This window comes from Phoenix dactylifera, chromosome 2 (genome assembly GCF_051530095.1).
Source record: "Phoenix dactylifera cultivar Ajwa chromosome 2, Ajwa_hap1_PhDact_Kaust_v1.1, whole genome shotgun sequence".
Taxonomy (NCBI): domain Eukaryota; kingdom Viridiplantae; phylum Streptophyta; class Magnoliopsida; order Arecales; family Arecaceae; genus Phoenix; species Phoenix dactylifera.
The window spans coordinates 46,625,451-46,644,229 of NC_143191.1; the positions used below are offsets into that span (position 1 = coordinate 46,625,451).

Consider the following 18,779-nt stretch of genomic DNA (forward strand, 5'->3'; position numbering starts at 1 on the left):
GGCCTGAAAATAGGGGCGGAGCCTCCTGGTCGCGGTCAGCAGCGCGAAGGCGATCTTTTCAGCCTTCGTATACCGCGTCTCGGCGTCCCGTAGGACCCGGCTGATGTAGTACACAGGCTTCTAGAGCTTTGCCTCTTCCCGAACCAGCACCGCACTGACCGCGGTTGGGGAGACCGCCAGATAGAGGTAGAGCGTCTCCCCTTCCTGCGGCTTGGATAGCAGGGGAGGAGACGCCAGGTATTCCTTGAGCTGGTCGAACGCTGCTTGACATTCGGCCGTCCAGAGAAAGTCTTTCGGGCGTTTTAACACCTTGAAGAATGGTTGGCAGCGTTCGGCCGATTTTGCCACAAATCGTCCGAGCGCGGCGACCCTTCCAGCGAGCTCCTGAACCTCCTTCACTTTGGTCGGAGGGGACATACCTTGGATAGCCTTGATTTTGTCCGGGTTGGCTTCGATACCCCGCTGGTTGACAATGAAACCGAGGAACCTCCCGGCCGAAGCGCCAAAGGCGCACTTCGCTGGGTTCAGCTTCATGCGAAACTTCCGCAAAGTGGTGAAAGTCTCCTCCAGATCCACGATGTGCTGGTCTGCCTGGCGGCTCTTCACCAGCATATCGTCCACGTACACCTCCATGTTCCGGCCGATTTGCTCTTTGAAGATTTTATTGACAAGGCGCTGGTAAGTGGCGCCAGCGTTCTTCAGACCGAAGGGCATTACCTTGTAGCAGTACAGCCCCCGGTCCGTTATAAAGGCAGTTTTCTCCTCGTCCTGTGGGGCCATCATTATCTGGTTGTAACCGGAGAAGGCGTCCATGAAAGACAGCAGCTGATATCCGAAAGTCGCGTCGACCAGTTGGTCTATCCGCGGAAGCGGAAAGCTATCCTTAGGGCACGCCTTGTTCAGGTCGGTATAGTCAACGCACATCCTCCACTTCCCGCTCGCCTTCCGGACAAGTACAACATTTGCCAGCCACTCGGGGTAACTCACCTCCCTTATGAATCCTGCCTCCAAGAGTTTGTCTACCTCCTGGTCGACCACCCGGATCCGATCCGGGGCACAGTGTCTCTTCTTCTGCTTCACTGGCCGGTGGGTCGGGTCGACGTTGAGGGCGTGAGAAATGACCTCCGGGTCGATCTCAGGTACATCGGCCGCCGACCAGGCAAATACATCGGCATTGGCTCGGAGGAATTCCACCAACCGGGCCCGAGCTCCCGGGTCGAGATTGGCGCCGACCCGGACCACCCGGTCCTGGCGGCCTTCCTCGAGGGAAACTTCGACCACACCCTCGGCCGGCTCCCCCTGCCGCAAGGCCACCTCGTCTCTGGCATCAAGGGACTCGACGCTTAGGGCTTCTGCGGGCTTCTTCCCTTTGAGGGTCGCTAGGAAACATTGCCGTGCGGTCGGTTGGTCGCCTCGGACCTCCCCGATCCCGACCGCCGTGGGGAACCGCATGAGCAAGTGGTACGTAGAGACCACCGCGCGAAGGGCGTTCAGTCCGGGTCGTCCGAGGATAGCGTTGTAGGCCGAGGGAACACGGACGACCAAGAACCCGAGTCGCACCGTGGCTTCTGCGGGTACGACGCCCGCAGTCACAGGCAGCTCAACGACACCTTCCGCCGGGACAGCGTCACCGGTGAATCCTATGAGGGGGGTGGATATTTTGTGCAACAATTGTCTGGACAAGCCCATCTTTTGGAAGGCCTCGTAAAACAAGATATCAGCTGAGCTTCCACTATCCACAAGAACACGCCTTACATCATAGTTTGCCATAGTGAGGGAGATCACCATGGCGTCATCGTGGGGGGTCTGAACCCCCTTTACATCCTCATCACAAAAGGTGATTACATTGCCGACCCTCTGCCTCTTTGCGACGGCCGCCCCTGACGCCTCCGTCGAGCCCCCTGCGTTCCTCACGGGCCGGGGGCAGCCCCCAGTGATAGTGTGGATCACCCCCGCAACGGGTCGATTCTGCTCCCGAGGCTCCGGAGGAGCCGGGTCGGCCGGACGCGGGTCTACGGGGGGACGTCGGTCGCTCACATATCGACCGAGACGCCCCCGACGGATGAGAGCCTCGATCTCGTCCCGAAGCTGGAAGCAGTCCTCTGTGTCGTGGCCGTGGTCTCGGTGGTACTCACAGTACGCCCGGGAGGGCCTCTTCCCAGGTATCCTCCGCATCTGTCTCGGGGCCGGGAGGTCCTCCCGCCCCTTGATCTCCATAAGGATCTGGGCCCGGGGAGTCAGGAGAGGGGTGTACCGGTTGAAACGTCGGGGCGGAGAACGAGGGCGTGGGGCGCCGTGGTTCTTCGCCGGCGACGGGCTTCTGCGCCGACGCTGGGGCGTCGGGCTCCTCCTCTGGCGTGCCTCTTTCCGCCTTTTCTTCCCAAGCTTTGGAGGGATCTCGACGGCCTCCTTGCTCCGGTGGGCGGACGCCGACTGGTTCGCCCGGGACAACAGCTCTGGGAAGCTCCGCGGCAGGCGTTTGTCTAGGGAGAAGGTGAGTCTGCCCTTCCGGAAGCCACGCTTCAGGGCTGAAAGAGCTACCTCCTGACTTAGGTTCCGGACCTCCAGCGTAGCCCTGTTGAAGCGGGTAAGATAATCCCGCAGGCTTTCTCCCTCGTTTTGCCGGACATCAAAGAGGGAGTCGGAGACCAGTCGCCGCCGGCTACTGACGGCGAAATGAGTGATGAAGAGGCGGGTGAACTGGTCGAAGGACCGGATTGAGTCAGCCTCCAGCCCGGCGAACCACGCCCTCGCCGGGCCACGGAGGGTTGCCGGGAAAGCCTTGCAGAGAAGGGGATCTGATGCTCCGTGGAGGAGCATAAGGGTCCTGAAACTCTCGACGTGATCCCGCGGGTCCGCCGCCCCGTCATAGGGCTCGATCGCCGGCATTTTGAACCCCGGCGGATTCGGGGTCCGCAGGATCCTCGAGGCAAGCGCCGGCTGGGAGGAGATCTCTAAGTCGGCGAAGGGATCTTTGGAATGGCCCTTCAGGACCTGGAGTTGTCGGTGGAGATCGTCCACCCGCCGGTCCAGGGAGCGCGACCGGTGGGAGGGAGACAAGGAGCGGCGAGAGGGGGACCGACCGGAGCGCGGGTTCCTCGAGGACTGGGGGGTCTGGGAACGCGCCCGGGCCCGCCTCTCGTACCCCGCGCAGCTCCGGTGGGAAGGTCCCGGCAGAATGGAGCATGCTCGAGAATCCTCCTCGTGCCGGCGCTCCTCCCCATGGGAGAGGAAGGAGCGCGGGTTGAGGAGGACAGGCGAACGCTCAGGCAGCGGCGGCTCCTGAGCCCGCTGCGGCGCCCGGGACATCGCACCCTGCAGATTCCGCACCGCCTCCGCGAGGGTGCGAACCTGCTGGGTTAGCTGGTCGAACTGGGCGACTTCGACCGTCTGAATGGGCGGTGGGGCGGTGGAGTGTTGCTGAGAGTGTGTTGGAGATGCAGCGGCCTCCCGGCCAGAGGCGCGAGAGGCCCCGCGACCGGGAGCATTGGAAGCTCCACGACCACCTCGCCGTGCCATTACGATCGCTCTGAGATCCGGGCCCTTCCTCTAGCGCCAACTATTGCTGGGGGTCCAAACCGAGAACGATTGGCACAGCGGTGTGAACGGGGTTCCCTTTGAATTGCTTTGGTTGCGCTCCGCCCTCCGCCGGAAAACCTGCAAGCAAGCCTCGCACCACCTCCAGGGTAGTGGGGGCCCTCCGACGATCAAGTCAGGGGAGATCGAAGGAGAAGGAGAAGGAGAGGTAGCAGGTAAGATGATACTCTGGAAAATCTTTCTTACCCTCCCCTTCCCCCCCAGCCGCATATATATCAGGCTGGGGGGTTTTTCTGGAGATTGGTCATCGTGTGGCACGATGGGGTTGCCACTGACATGGTCGTTACAGGGCGTCGTGGGGCAGCGCCGGGTACGGCCATGGCAGGGCGTAGTGGAGCTCCGCTTTGTACGGCTGTTACAGGGGATCGTGGGGCAGCGCCGGATACGGCCGTTGCAGGGAGTAGTGGAGCAGGGGGCCGCGGCGTGCCTCAGGGGAACAGTCTGTTGTTGTCAAGAGATTGCCGACTTGGGGTCGGATTGCTGGATCAAGGGGCAGCCGACCCGGGGTCGGGCTGCGGAGCCGAAGATATCCGACCCGGGGTCGGATTGCTGGACCAAGGGGCCGCCGACTCGAGGTCGGGCTGCGGAGCCGAAGATATCCGACCCGAGGTCGGATTGCTGGATCAAGGGGTAGCCGTAGTCTTCCTGGGCGCGCGTGCCGGTCACGTGGGGCATGGTGGCTAAGTTCCCCCGTAACACTTTCCATTTGCGGTTGACGGACTTCAGCACCCAATCATGGCTATTTGCAGGAAGGACAAACTTTTACTACACCAAAGTCAAAAATGTTATAACAATATTAAATCAAAAAATAAAATTGTGATAGTAAGCAAATTCAATTCTTTACCTAAATAACTCTAAGAAGCTCAACCTTATACGAAGGAAGCATTTCATTCCATTTCGTATAGTTGAGCAGACACAACTGACTCTTCTGCGCAACCGATCCTAGAAAAATCGATAAAATGCTTGCAGCCTTCTTTGATGGGCTGCCCCAGTTTGTTGCAATGGACGACGATCTTCTCATCCTCACGTAGGGTCCACACGTCCCGTGCTCGAGTGGGCCCTCATGTTCTCCTCACTCTCCCCAGTCCATCGATAAAATAATAAGTCCATTAAAGACAAATGATTTAAAATAATTAGATTGTAAGATAAATTAATATATAAACTGTAAATCAAATTACCCTGGATGTCTACGTCATCCATGGCTAGACAATCTGCAGGTGGTGCGTGCTTAGACTAAGACTCATGCTGAGTATGTGACTCGTACTACTGGAGCTCATCGGGCTGTTGGGACTGCAGGGAATGATCAGAAGAAGATCCCACGAATGTGTGCTGAAACTCAATATCTCTGAAATATTTTTCTCGCGGCATGTTGTTACCTAGTATGCACAAAAAAGAATCAATATTAGTTTATTAATAAAAGTATAGAAATAATTTAAGAATTGCTAATTAATTTAATATATAGAAGTAATATTTTTCTTACCATTAAGAAACTATATTGTCTTATTCAACATCCGTCCTAACCAAACTAGTAGAATTCAGTTCATCAATTGGCGCAACATTAAAAGGTATACACTGAGTACAAATCTCATCATCCTCCTCTTCTAACCCTTTTTCCATATCATACAAGTTCCTAGGTTTAGTCTTAATAACAACAGACCGATCTTTATCTTTCGAGTCTTGCACAAAGAACATTTGTTGAGCTTGAGATAAAAAAATAAATGGGTCATCTTTTAATAGCACACTAGTATGTATCAACCTTGAAAAATTTACTAATGTGAAGCCATTTATATCTTTCCTCAAACCTCTAGATGAGTTTATATCCACCCAATCATATCGAAATAATACTACCTTAAAGTTTTCTTAATAATCCAACTTATAAACATCTGTTAGGGCACCATAATAAGTTTTTCCGTCCGCCTCAACCATAACCCCACTGTTTTGGATTTTTCTATATTTCTCACGATTTTTAGTATGAAATTTAAAACCATTTATAACGAACCCATTATATCTGTTGACAATATTATTTGAAACTCGAGCAAGGACTATTAATTCATTAGAATAATTTCTCTCCATCATCGTTGGTACCTAAAAAAAATAATAGAAGTAATAATTAATTTTTCAAAGTTTCGATCGTAGAATATACCTAATCACCTAATATATTCAACGTCTAACCTGTTTGAATAGCCATTCAGGAAATAACTCAACCAACCATCTTTGCTCAATCCTTGGGGTAGGATGAATGTTATTGTTGACGCTTCACTAAGCCATTAAAAATTCTCTGCACGAGCAAAAATTAATTTCTTTTGAATATTATATTAGAGTGGATAGTAAATTGTAATTTCTTATAACCTTACTGACCTGCGATACTAGGATATTAATTCACTATGAAGTAAGACATAGCGATGTGCCTGTGCCAATAATTTGTGATGAACTACAGTACTTTCAGCTTTTTCCAAAAATCTTCCACTAGATGAGAACTTATACTCCTCTGCATTCTATACAATATCGTAATTTCTTTGTGGTTGATTGAAAGTAGTTTCAACACATTCAAGATATCTTGAGCAAAATATCAAATACTCATCAGCAATATATCCCTCAGCAATCGATCCCTCGGGATAGGCTCGATTGCGTACATATTCCTTTAAGTGAACAAAATACCTTCAACAATAAATTGTAATGCTCAATATCAACATTGAAAAGATAATATAATACATCCATATTAATAATAAATATGGACATTCGAGTTTAAGAAAATCATCTCTCAATAGGATACATCCATCGGTAGTGAACCAGTCTACCAAGTTTAGCTTTTCCAACCAAGTGTATGAGTAGATGAACCATCATAGTAAAAAACCCAGGAGGAAAGATCTTCCCCATATGGCATAGTGTAAGTGCAACATTAGACTCTAATTGATCAAGCTCCTTAGGATCAAGAACTTTGGAATATAATGCCTTAAAAAAGGATGATAACTGAGACACAATTGCAAGAACTTGTTTCTGCGTCGACGATCTTAAAGCCAATGGAAAAATATCTTGTATCAAAATATGGCCATCATGACTTTTATGATTTGAAAGTTTTCGCTCTTTAAGATTAACACATCTTGAAATATTCGATGCATACCCATCTGGAACCTTCATATTTTTCAAAACCGTTAGAAAAAAAATCTTTCTCTTGGGTAGACATTGTGTAACATGCAGGAGGTATAAAATATTTATTATTGGTTTGTTCTTTCGGATAAAGCTCTTGTCTTATGCCCATGTCTTTCAAATCAAGACGTGCTTTCAAGTTATTTTTGATCTTTCCTTCAGATTTAACATTGTTCCAATCAAGTTATCACAAATATTCTTTTCTATATGCATGACATCAAGATTATGTCGAAGAAGATTAGACTCCCAATAAGATAAATAAAAAAAATGCTCCTTTTTTTTTTCCATAACTGCTTATGTAGATACCGAGTTTGTGCCATCGTCATTTTTCTGTCCATAAACGTTGTCATCATTCTCGAAGTTGTCAGTGTCCTCAAAAACATGTGTCATTGAGCTGCCGACATCCCCCTTTCCCCGCTTCTTTGAACTGTTGGAGACCTTACCGGGTATATAGTTAGTGCATGAGTTTGTTTAAGAACTTTAGTTCCAGTTGGTGGAATAGGAGCAGATCGCATTATTCTGATGTCGAAATGGCTGGTTTGCTTCTAACCATTGACGATGACCCATATAATAGAACTTTTCTCCATGTTTTAACCAATATGAATGAGTTGAATCTCCACAAGAAGGGCATGCAATACGCCCCTTAGTGCTCCAACCAGATAAATTAGCATATGCAGGAAAATCATTGATTGTTCAGATAAGAGTTGCACGCAATTTGAATGTTCGGCTAGCGAATGCATCAAATGCATCAATACCCTACTATAACTTTTTCAATTCATCTATTAAAGGCTGCAAAAAAACATCTATATTATTACCTGGGCCTTTATCACTGAAAATAACCATTGACAGAATGAGTGAAGACTATTTCATACACATCCATGGTGGCAAATTATATGGAACCAAAATAACTGGCCAAGTGCTGTATGTAGAACTCATCGTTCGAAATGGATTAAATCCATCAGCAGCCAAATCCAGCCTAGCATTGCGAACATCATAAGCAAATTCGTGATGTCTATCATCAAATGCTTTCCATGCTAAACTATCCGCTGGATGTCTTAACATTCCATCCCTTGTACAGCCTTCATCATACCATTTCATCAAGGAAGCCATCTTTGATGATGCATATATCCTTTTCAATCTAGGTATGAGAGGAAAATACCTTAAAACTTTAGCCGAAATCTTTTTAGACTGTGCAGCATCCACTTCATTCGACAAATCATGCTTGTCTTCATTCTATTTTTTCTATCGTGAAGATCCACATGTTCGGCATGAATTTTCGTTAATATTTTCACCACGGTATAAGATACAGTCATTTGGACAACTGTGTATCTTCTCATATCCAAGATTCAAGTCTTTTACTAGTTTTTTGGCTTCATAAAAAGATGATGGCAAAATAACACCTTCTGGAAATGCATCTTTTAATAATTGAAGAAGCATAGTAAAAGACTTGCTAGACCATCCATTCAAATATTTCAAATGGAATAAATGCACCATAAAAATTTTTTTTGTAAAATTCTTACAACCCGGATATAGTTCTTGATCACAATCTTTCAGCAAGTTATGATACCGAGTTGTATTATCTTCAGAGTCTATAGGTTCCTCAACATGTATAGATTCAGTAACGGTATGCTCATCACCTATTGGAGCTCTTTCTTGCTCTTCACTAAAATTTGTTAAATTTCTAATATTATGTTCAAAAGCATCTTTGAGTAAGCCGCTCATATCATCTTCTACAACAGGATTTCTGTCCGTGTTACTAGATCCAATACTAGCAGTGTGTTCCATAATTAAGGGTTGGTTAGATGAAGACGATAATTTAGACTTTCCATGAAATATCCATCCTGTATAACCCTTCAGAAAACTATTCCATATCAAATGATTTTCAACAGTTTTTGGAGCGATAGCAAAACAATTTATACATTTTTGACATGGACAACAATATTCCCATTCATTTCAGAATTCTCAAAAACAAATTTAACGAAATTCTGAACTCCATTCAAATATTCGGCACTGGATCTCGATTTATTTATCCAACTTTTGTCCATTCTATTAAAATACTGATTGAACTGCAACTAATATAAAAAAAATAATAAACAAAATTAGGGTATGAATCAACAATACATACTCATTGATCTATATCGGATCCAAATGTTTGTAACTAGAAAAAATAGATGAATGCTACTTCAACCTTTGACACCATAATACAGATATAGATATGGTTAGAGTCATTTAAACCTCAAGAAGAGGATCCTACATGGAATCCTTAACTAAAGTTATCATGTGCCTCATTGATGAGAGCACAAAAGTGCAATCATCGTACCACCTTAATTAGTATTATAGTTAATTTTTAAAGATAAAATTAATGAATTAACATTGTATTTGTGTTTGAATGCAAGGAATCTAAGAGACCCAATAACATTGGGTTTGAGCCCAATGCTTGACAGCCCAAGCTCAACAAATTTTCCAGCTGCCATGCAAGCATGAAATCCCACGGCGTCCATCAGATCACCTTCCAAATCAGTCCCACATCAAGGCCCCGCGATCATTTCCTTCTCAGCCATCTGTCCAGCTAATCATCAACATCCCAAATAAATCCACTCCATCTGCATCTTCAACGAGTCCTCCTAGCATCCCACGGATCACGACACCATCGCAGCCGTCCATCTTTTCAGCTCCAAGGATCTCGTGATCGGCTCAACCTCCCACGCCCGTGAAGCATCCGCCCCCGTCCGACTGCAGCGTGATCCAAGCTCCTCTCAAATCCCAGCTTCCAGCCGGATCAGCCTCCAAATGATCCCGAGTGATCCACGCCTCCTCCCAGGCGCCCGTTCGAAGCAGCTTCTTCCAGCCGTTCGCCCATCAGCAGAGTCCCAGCGTCCAAGCTTCCGGATCCCCAGCGTATCAGCCTTGCGTTTGTCCGCATCGCAACGCCCGCGTCTCCAGCATCCCACAATCAGCGTCAAGCTCCTTCCATCCGCAACGTCCCAACTTCATTCCACGCATCACCGGCAGTCCGCCCTCTCCTTCCGCCCGTGATTCAGCCATCCGTGAATCACCCCCTCCACAGATCAAGCTCCCGCGTCCGCGACCCAATCCTTCCCGTGATCCCATTCTTCACGCGCGCATCCGCACCATGATCTTCAGCAGCTCATCCCGTCGATCCCGCGGCGTCTTCCCAGCATCCTCATCCGCTTCCCCTTTCTTCCGCCTCCAGCCCCTCTTCCGGACTCCAAGCCATCCCGTGATCCACGTCCGCCCACTCCATCCGCCCGTGAAGCATCCCCAGCCTCCCGCGCCCGATTGCAGCACCTTCTCCCGTGATCCCAGCAACCCATGATCTCCATCCGTTGCAGCCTCTGCGTCCGGACATCTCGCATCCGCACCGGATCTCTTCCACGGATCATCGCCTCCTCCCATCTCCTCTTCTTCCGGCCACAGCAGCAGATTACCGGAGCCGATCCAGCCGCAAACCGCGATCCATCCCAAGCATCGCGTCCCTTCCCAGATCTTCCATCCGTGAAGGAAGCCCCAGCGATTCCGTGATCCCAGCCTCCACCGCATCCACCCTCTCCTTCCTCCAATAATCCAGCCATCCACGTGCTTGCTGGGGGTCTATATAAGGGAGCCATCGGCAAGGGAGAAGGAGAGCTCGGAGTGGTGGGAGCCGGCTGGTCCAAAGGAAGAAGAAGGGAGATTGGCTGGTTTTTGTCCAAGAACAGGGGAGCTTTGTTTCTTTTGGAGAAGAAAGAAAGAAAAAAAAATATTATTTGGTTGTTCCACCGTGGGAGAGAAAGGAAGATGTTTTCTTTTTTTTATTATTTCTTTTCTTTATTTTAATTGCAGAAGAAAGGTAGCATCAAGCTACCAATATTCATTTCTACCATTGTAATCAATTTAGTTTTCTAAATCTATCATTTCTTTTTTTTTATGAAATCCTTGTTCTAGGTTCAAGTTAATTTCTATTTTTTTTAATGCAATCTTTTAATTCTTCTTGGATGCAATACATTAAATTTTCTTTGATGCAATTTATGTTCTAGGCTTTTGATCTTCTTAGCACTTGTCTTCATCCATTTTAATTTATGCAAAAAATTTTCTTTGAATAGTTAAATATTTCATGAATTCATAAATACTCTTTGATTTCTAAGTACTTGTCTTTTTATTATTTTTAAATAAAAAAAATATTCTCCGGTAGATTAGAGAATCCATCAATATCCTCAAAATAATGTTTTTCTTGAATCATTCAAAAATTGATTTCAAATCCGAGTGAACGTTTTAATTTTTAAGCAACTCCAATCGCCTCCCCGTGGATCGACCTCTTACGACCGCTATTCTTCGAGTAGAAAAGGTAAGAGTAAAATTAAATTAACTTTTGTTCGTCGGTTCTAACAACGATCTGTCTAGTATATTTTTAGTTAAACAGGAATCGGACGAACAGAATTTTGAAAACCAAGCTGTACATAAACAGCCTGGGTTCAACTTGAAAGAAAGCAATTGAGCTCATCTAATTAGGAAAGGAATCAAGCTCAGACTTCATTTTAAAGCTCGACTTAAAGTCCACGAGCACCTGTGTGTGTGTGTGTGTGTGATAGCTTTCCATAGTTCTGGTGCTTAAAACAATGCATTAGTTTGATAACCACCTCTCAACCAGGCTAGATCGTCTTGGGTTTTCACTCTAGGGCATAGGCTTCTTCGCTAGATACTATCTTTTGTGAAAGGGTTGTTGCTTTGCTGCTTTTATGGTATCTAGCTGGTTGACCTTTTTCTGGTTTCTTGCTCCTGGAACCTGTTCTTCATTTCATCTTCTATATGAGAAGGAACTGGATATGCTTTCCCATCCCTTCTACTTTGTAGAAGGCCAGGCTTCAATCCTGGAATTATCTCAGGTGGGCTACACCCTGAGTTTTCAATGCAACAAGACAATTAAAATTCCAATTTCCATCCTATATCTGATAATAACTCTACCAAATTGTAAGTCATAGGGTAACACTCATCCAAACAATAACCTATTAACAGGTAATCTAAGGTAGCTACCATACCACTAGCTTCACAAAGTGTAGAATTAGATCCAGAAATCATCGAAGAACGCCTGAACAAGCATCACACTGTAGCTTTTCACAATCCCCAAATATGATTACTTTTGAGCATGCAATTAAGCAGGGAGAGAGAGAGAGAGAGAGGAGGGGGATGGGGCAATACCTCTTTCTCAGGCGGAGGTGGTTGGTCGGTCGGCGCAGCAGAGGAGGGAGGAGAGGATGTCGTTTGGCGCCGGAGAGGAGGGGAATGGGTCGGTATCTCTTCGTCAGGCGGAAGGGGATCCGGTCGGCACCGCTGAGGAGCTAGGGAGGAGGAGAGGATCGAGGTTGTGCTGCAGAGGAGGAGAAGAGGAGATCGCTTGGCGCCGGAAAGGAGATTTCTCGGCGCCGGAGAGGAGGGAGGAGGAGGGGACAAGAGTCGGCGCCGGAGAGGAGGGAGGAGAAGGGGACAAGGGTCGGCTAGCTATTAGGGCTTGATATCGATCGAGGATGGAGGAGAAGGGGCGCGGCCGCTGATTTTGTTAGGAATTGGGTTTTCGTTCGCGTTGTCTTAGGCCAAGAATACGACGCTAATTAGCGTCGTATCTTGCCGACGCTTTTTACAAGCGTCGGTTATTTTTGGTGCCAGACCGACATTTGTCGATGCTTGTAGAAAACGTTGGTAAAAAAAAGGTCGGTAAAACCCAATTTTTCTGTAGTGATGGCTGGATTTGTTGCACACATAGCAATTTTCCTAGAACCTCTTTCCATTGCCACTCTTGGTGTCTTGTTGATCATTATTCTTTCTCTTCTTTTTATTAGTCTTTTGTCCCTCTTCCACCACGAGCCTTGGACTCCATGGAATGGTCTCCATCCTTTTTCTCAGAATTTCGTTGTCTTCCTCAATTCTCAATCTAATAATTAAGTCTTCAAGTTTCTTCTCCTTGCGCTTATGCTTGAGATAATTTTTGAAATCCTTCCAAAGTGGTGGTAATTTTTCAATAATTACAGCCACTTGAAAAGACTCACTTAGTGCCATCCTTTCAGTATGAATATCATGGATGATTACTTGGAGATCTTGAACTTGGCTTATAACATCCTTGGAGTCGATTATCTTGTAGTCTAGGAATTTGCCCATAATGAACTTTTTAGTATGAATAGATTCTCAATGTAAAATCTATTGAGAATGTAGTTCTTACATAGAAAGTCAGAATGCTTCCATGCTTCTACAGCAGTCATAGTTTGAGCATTCTCTTCACCCTCAGTAAGAATAGGAGCCTCTTCATGAAGAACCTTCATAAGATTCAACGTAGTGAGACAGAACAACATTTTTTGTTGCCATCTCTTGAAATCGTTCCCATTGAACTTTTCGGGCTTCTCTCTATGGCTCACATATGAGGCAATAGGAATGGCGGTAGGCACCACATTGCTACAACTTGAAGCCATCTCAAATTACTAAATAAATCAACAATCTCTAATTGGAATGAGTAATATCAAAATTTAGTTTGTCAAGTAAATGCAAATCAACAACGAACAAATTTTGCAAACAAAATTATAAAGTGTATAAATAAAACTATTTGGAAAAAATAAATAAACACAAAATCACAATATATACAATATAAAAAATAGAAAACTGTCTTAAGATTGCAAGTTTGTGTATTATGAATTTGTAAAATAAAGTGGCATTTGATTTTCGGCTGCATCGATTTCATGTGGGATGTGGCACTGCTGATAGTTGGACAGCCTATATATTCACAATTAAGTGGCATTTGATTTCATGTGACCTAGCTAACCGAACTACATGGAACAATCTAATTAAATGAGGCAACCAATCTAGATTCAGACAGCTCTCTCTACCCTGATTTCAGACAGCTCTTCAAATGCCTCGGCCTGTGGCGATCTAATCCGTGGACTGCCCGGCTCCATAGAGGACATTCCTTCATCTGGTGAGGCAAAGTTTAAGTCGGAATGGTTGGAGATGCTCATGGGACTCTGTGAACCATCAAAACAAGGCAAGATTACAGCGCCCTGAGCATCCCCGTTTTGGTGGAGTTCCCCATTGTTTGGAAGGACTTCATCTTTCTTCTTGAAAGTAGGGGAAGTGAGATCCTTGCTGTCGTAGTACTTGGCCAACGCTACTATTTTTCTCCAGAGGGAACTCTCAGATGTAGTGGTTCCTTTCCAGTTCTTGTAGAGGAACATGGCAAAGAAGACCAACAATGCAAGCAGCGAGACGGCTCCAGTGATGAGAAACAGGCCTCCAAAGCTCTGCAAGTCGAGACTCGCGGGGCTGACGCTACCGCTCTGGCTTGGGGAAGCTGACTGATCCCCAAACCACTTCTTTTCGATCCCTGTCATTGTATCCCCTTCCGTCACACTCAAGACGGCCCTTGAGACATCAGGCACCAGAGGAGAATGTTTCGGAAAAACCTGCGAAAGATAAAATTCAGATTTTTCATCTCAAATTCCAATGTTGGAATCATGAAACATGCTTTTTCCTCTCAGGGTTGTAACATGTTTGTCATACTTTAGCTCAGAGAGCTAAAGCTAATATCAGACCATTTGCTCACATTTCAGTGAAGTATTTTGCGGAACAAGAATTATGAACGGTTTTAGAGGAGAAAGTATGGCAAATGATACAAGAAGGTGCGATGCATGGTAAGCCCTGCTCTGTGAGGTGCATGTCTCATCATGAAGATATGTGATGGTTATGTGATTATCTGATAGCAATGCGAATCCATGGAAAATGGTAGGAGAAATGGAACTTACGAAGCCAAACCCGTCAGCCTTGTAGGTTGGTCCAACCATAGTGTAGTCTGCGCCATGTTTTGATAGGAAAAGCTTCAGGCAGGGAATCTCATCAAAGATAGCTGCAACCCCTCCATGAGCACTCCCATTTCTCAAAGCCTGAGCATACTGGTCAACTGTACTGTAGTTCCTTAGCTTGTTCTCGCCGAAGTTCATTCCCTTCAGCATCTCCGACACGAACGATCTGTCTTGGTACCCAATATATTCTCCATTCTTTAGCAGCTCGTTCACGTCAGTTACCGTTGGCTGGAGCTGTTGCACGGTCAGCATCGAAGTCAGGCTCGCCGTGTAGCTCGATGTCAATATGAGCACCACAAACACCCAAATGATCACCGCGAACCTCGATAGATTGCTCTCCAGCTTCTCCCCTGGAAAATTTGTCCAAATCCAATGGAAGTTAGCCGAAGATCGATGTACGTACTAATAATCTCCTACGATAGATAGAAGCATGAGAATCGATCACCGAACTGTGGGCGAAGACGAGGGTGGAGAAGGCGAAGTAGAAGATGAGTCCAAGCTGCTGGGTCGGCGTTCCCCGGAACTGCTTGTTGATCCGGTGCTCGATCACCCACACAACAAACCCGGTGAAGAAGAAGAAGGACAGGCTTCCGAGCCAGAGATCGGTGGTCAATGGCTTCAAGAAGATCCAAATGTTCTTGCTCTTGTCCTCCTTCACCGGCACGATCATCGACACCCCGGACTCGGTGTACGGCAGAGTGAAATCCACGTACAATGACCGGTTGAATAGGATCGTCACGTCCCCCACCACGGCATCAAATTTCTGCATCCCATTTATAGGATCAATGAAGAAACCCGAATATCAAATTAACGGTGTTACTTGAGATTTAAAGTGTTCTTCTGCTGACCTTATCGTAGACCTGGTACACGAAATTGTCGTAAGACTCGTAGTCGTAGGGTACGTACTCGTAGGAAACAGCATACGGCAGCGCTTGCATGACGGCCTCGAAGACGTCGATGCAGTATCCGGTGACGGTCACTTCGTTGGTGGACGGATTCCGAGACACGTTCACGAACTCGTTGAACCCCTGCTTCACGGGCACGCCAATTCGGAGCTTCTTTTCGTTTGTCGGAATCTGCCACCCTTTGGGCACCGTCGTCGAGTCCCCCGGCCAAATGACGGGCTTTAAACCCGTCCGATCCTTCGAACTTGCCGGTGACCGGGATATGCCGGACACTGGATTCCAGAATCCGATCTCCCTCCCCACTTTCCCGTTCACATTCACAATTTCGAACGCGGACGACTGCAATTGCCCGTTGCTTAGCCGGAATTCGCCGGCTAGGCCGTGGAATCGGGTCTTGGAGATGGCCTCTAAAATTTTCGGCCCGGTCTGGGACTCGCCGAGCTTGCCCAAGTCGGAATAATACCCAATTTCAGATGGCCTCTGCTGGAATACGGGACTCGGGGCGCCCACTTTCTCCACCGCCATCGCCAGCGCCCAAGCGGCGTCGTAGGCCCACAACTGGAACACGGTCGGGTCCGTCGGTTCGGCGGTGGGATTCTCTCGACGGAATCTCGCCTTAAATCTGGCCGTGAAATTGATGATATCCTTCGATCTGGGAATGTACGGCCGCACCCCGATCACGCCCTGCATCGAATCGATGACCGTCGGGTCGAGCAGATCCAGGAGATCGGTGATCCCGTCGGTGGTGATCCAGGCGTAGTCGTCGGTCATCATGCCGAGTTTCTTGGCCCGTTGGAACAGTCGGGAGCCGAGGCCCGGCGTCATGTGGACCACGAAGACGCGGGTCTGCATGGTCATGAGCTTGTAGAGCTCTTTGTCGAGCTGGTCGTCGGAGGCGGAGGGGGAGATGACGCTGCGGTAGGGGACGCGGGCCTCGACGTCTTGGAGGGCGTCGGTGAGGGAGGGGATGATGCCGGCGCCGTAGTCGGAGTCCTTGTAGATGGGGACCGACTCCCGCCATCCGAAGTGTTGTACGATGGCGGCGATGGCGCCCGCCTGGGAGGAGTCATTGAAGGTGGCGCGCACGAAATAAGGGGTCCGGGCGGAGGAGAGGGAAGGGCTGGTGGCGGAGAAGGAGAGGATGGGGATCTGCGTCTTGTTGCCGAGGTCGGCGACGAATTCTGCCTGCGATGAGGTCTGGGGGCCGATGATCGCTTGGACCTGGACGTTCTTCAGCAGGTCCACTGCTGCAGCGATGAAAAGGACAATGGGTTAAATTTCTCTTTTCCTGTCTTCGTGTTCATTTCTTTTCTTGGGTTAGACCAAGTTGCAGCGTTTGGGGCGTGTGGGCTAGGTTTGATCTCAGACCAAGACTGGACCATGAATACTAATTAGTCTCACCAGTTGTGTTCTAATACTCTAGATTCCGAGACGACGTTTTTGTTTCTAGAGCTCCGACTTTTCATGTTGATTTCTTCGTACCTAGCACTTGCTTCTCCTTCCTGTACTTTGACAAGTCAAAGCTACAAAATACCTATAGAGATCCATTTTCGTAATTGAATCCATCAAGATATTGATAGAAATTTAAGCATTCGGTTAATATCCGTATCTATATCTATATTCGTTAAAAAAAAATAGATATAAATATTGATTGATAACTTTTCGATATATATCCGAATATGCTCTACCTCCGCTCGACGGGGGTTCAAATTTGAGGGTTGCCCCGGTTCCGCTAGCCCCGGTGCGGCCTCCGAAGCGCCGGCCTCATTCTCCTCAGTTTCTGCTTGACTGAGTTCTATTTATAATCTTATTTAATTTTATATATCACTCATATAATTTTTTAAAAAAATTTATAACCACGTTAATACGTTGTTAACTTGATTTATTATCTACTTAATAATATTTTTGATTTTATGATCATAAACTTAATCATCCGACTTATATCTATATTTATATTGATACTTCTAAAATTCAATTTGTATTTATATTTGTTTAAAACAAATATGAATATGAATTCTTGCTTCGACTAGTATTTGTATCCATATTCATATTTGCCAAACAATATGCTGGTATGCAATCCGTTTTTAATTTGGTTTCAGGCCTAACCTAGATGCGTGCCCATGTCAGTAGGCATTTAAATAAGTCCAACCAGTTGGACTGGCCTGAAAGTATTGACTTCGCTCCATGCCAACCTTTCTTTGTCATATTTTAGAGGCTCAATATTTTGGGAAGAACGTGAGGAAGAAATGTGGAACATCCTAGCCAATGGAAGAAATAGGAGCGGCAGAATTTAGAAATTATCTTCTCAAAATATATAAAGAGAGGATACCTGCAGAGGCCGCCCCAACGTCATCTTGGTTTGAGTCTCTGGTATGCAGAATTATCCTGGTTCTGTAGTTACGATGGGCAGCATAGAAATCATCGATCGCCATGGAGATGCTGGTCCAGGACCTCTTCCCCTCTATACTCCCAAGATCAAGAATTACACCAACATCAACCGATATCGTCAGATTCTGAGCCAAAACCACCCCGGCTCGGTCGCTCACAAAGATAGAGAAGATAACCAAAAAGGAAGATGCAACGAGAAGAAGGTGGGTTGGCCTCTCCATCTAGACCTGAAGCCTCTCCAATCTAACTCATGAACAATCCTTCCTCGTTGTAGCAGGTTTAAAGGACCAGAGACTAGGAGAAGAAAGAAACGAAGGCATAGCTTGAGATGGAATCACACGGGCCTTGGAATCTTATAGCATGATAACGTTCAGAGACTGGATGGGAGCTGGCGGTTTGTCTCTCTCTGGAAATTATGTAAGACTACGCCAGAAACTAATGTTTTAATAAAGGGATTTCCCACCCTCCCAAGGACTCTACTATTAAAAAACTTCTTGTTGACTAGTTTCACAAGAACCAGTCCAATAACTTCAGCAAGTTATTGAAGGGGATTTCCTAGCTCCTTCGTCGCCTGGCATTCCAAAATTTTTCTTTGAACTTCTACGGAAGACATTCACTCTCCTTTGTATTCATTACTTTCTTACGATTTGGCAGGATATACTCATTTTAGAACTATATAAATTATCATTTTTATCCCAAAAAAAATTAAAACAAATTTGAAGCAACACTACACCCAGCTTTATTTGTTTATTTGTAAATAATTGACTTTCACTCCAGAGGGCCTACGTGGATGGTTGTTGCCTCCACTTCTTCTAGTGTGGAGACTTCACCATCCGATAACTGAAGCTGTGTTAAGTGGAAGCTCTATTGGTACAAGATACGTACTTTTCTTTTTTTTAAGTTG

At 46.6% G+C, this 18,779-nt stretch overlaps 1 protein-coding gene across 2 annotated transcripts; it reads right to left on the reverse strand.

Moving 5' to 3' along the window:
- Positions 1–13,392: 13,392 nt before the first annotated feature.
- On the reverse strand, positions 13,393–18,278 carry LOC103696770 (glutamate receptor 2.7-like). 2 transcript variants are annotated; one of them, XM_089929100.1, is made up of 5 exons: positions 17,817–18,278; positions 15,431–16,731; positions 15,033–15,345; positions 14,526–14,932; positions 13,393–14,186 (listed from the first exon to the last, which is right to left on the reverse strand). In XM_089929100.1, exons 1-5 carry the CDS (start codon positions 18,094–18,096, stop codon positions 13,596–13,598), a joined length of 2,892 nt encoding a protein of 963 aa, XP_089785226.1. In that variant the 5' UTR covers positions 18,097–18,278; the 3' UTR covers positions 13,393–13,595. The 2 variants fall into 2 exon arrangements, with proteins under 2 accessions (XP_089785226.1, XP_089785225.1); XM_089929099.1 differs by having other exon boundaries at positions 15,431–16,734; positions 17,817–18,212.
- Between the last annotated feature and the right edge of the window lie 501 nt (positions 18,279–18,779).

Coding starts and splice junctions, on each gene's coding strand:
- LOC103696770 (XM_089929099.1), bottom strand. CDS start 18,096: ATGGAGAGGCCAACCCACCTTCTTCTCGTTGCATCTTCCTTTTTGGTT. Junction 15,346..15,430: donor TGTACCAGGTCTACGATAAG/GTCAGCAGAAGA, acceptor AATGGGATGCAG/AAATTTGATGCCGTGGTGGG. Junction 14,933..15,032: donor CACCCTCGTCTTCGCCCACA/GTTCGGTGATCG, acceptor CAAATTTTCCAG/GGGAGAAGCTGGAGAGCAAT.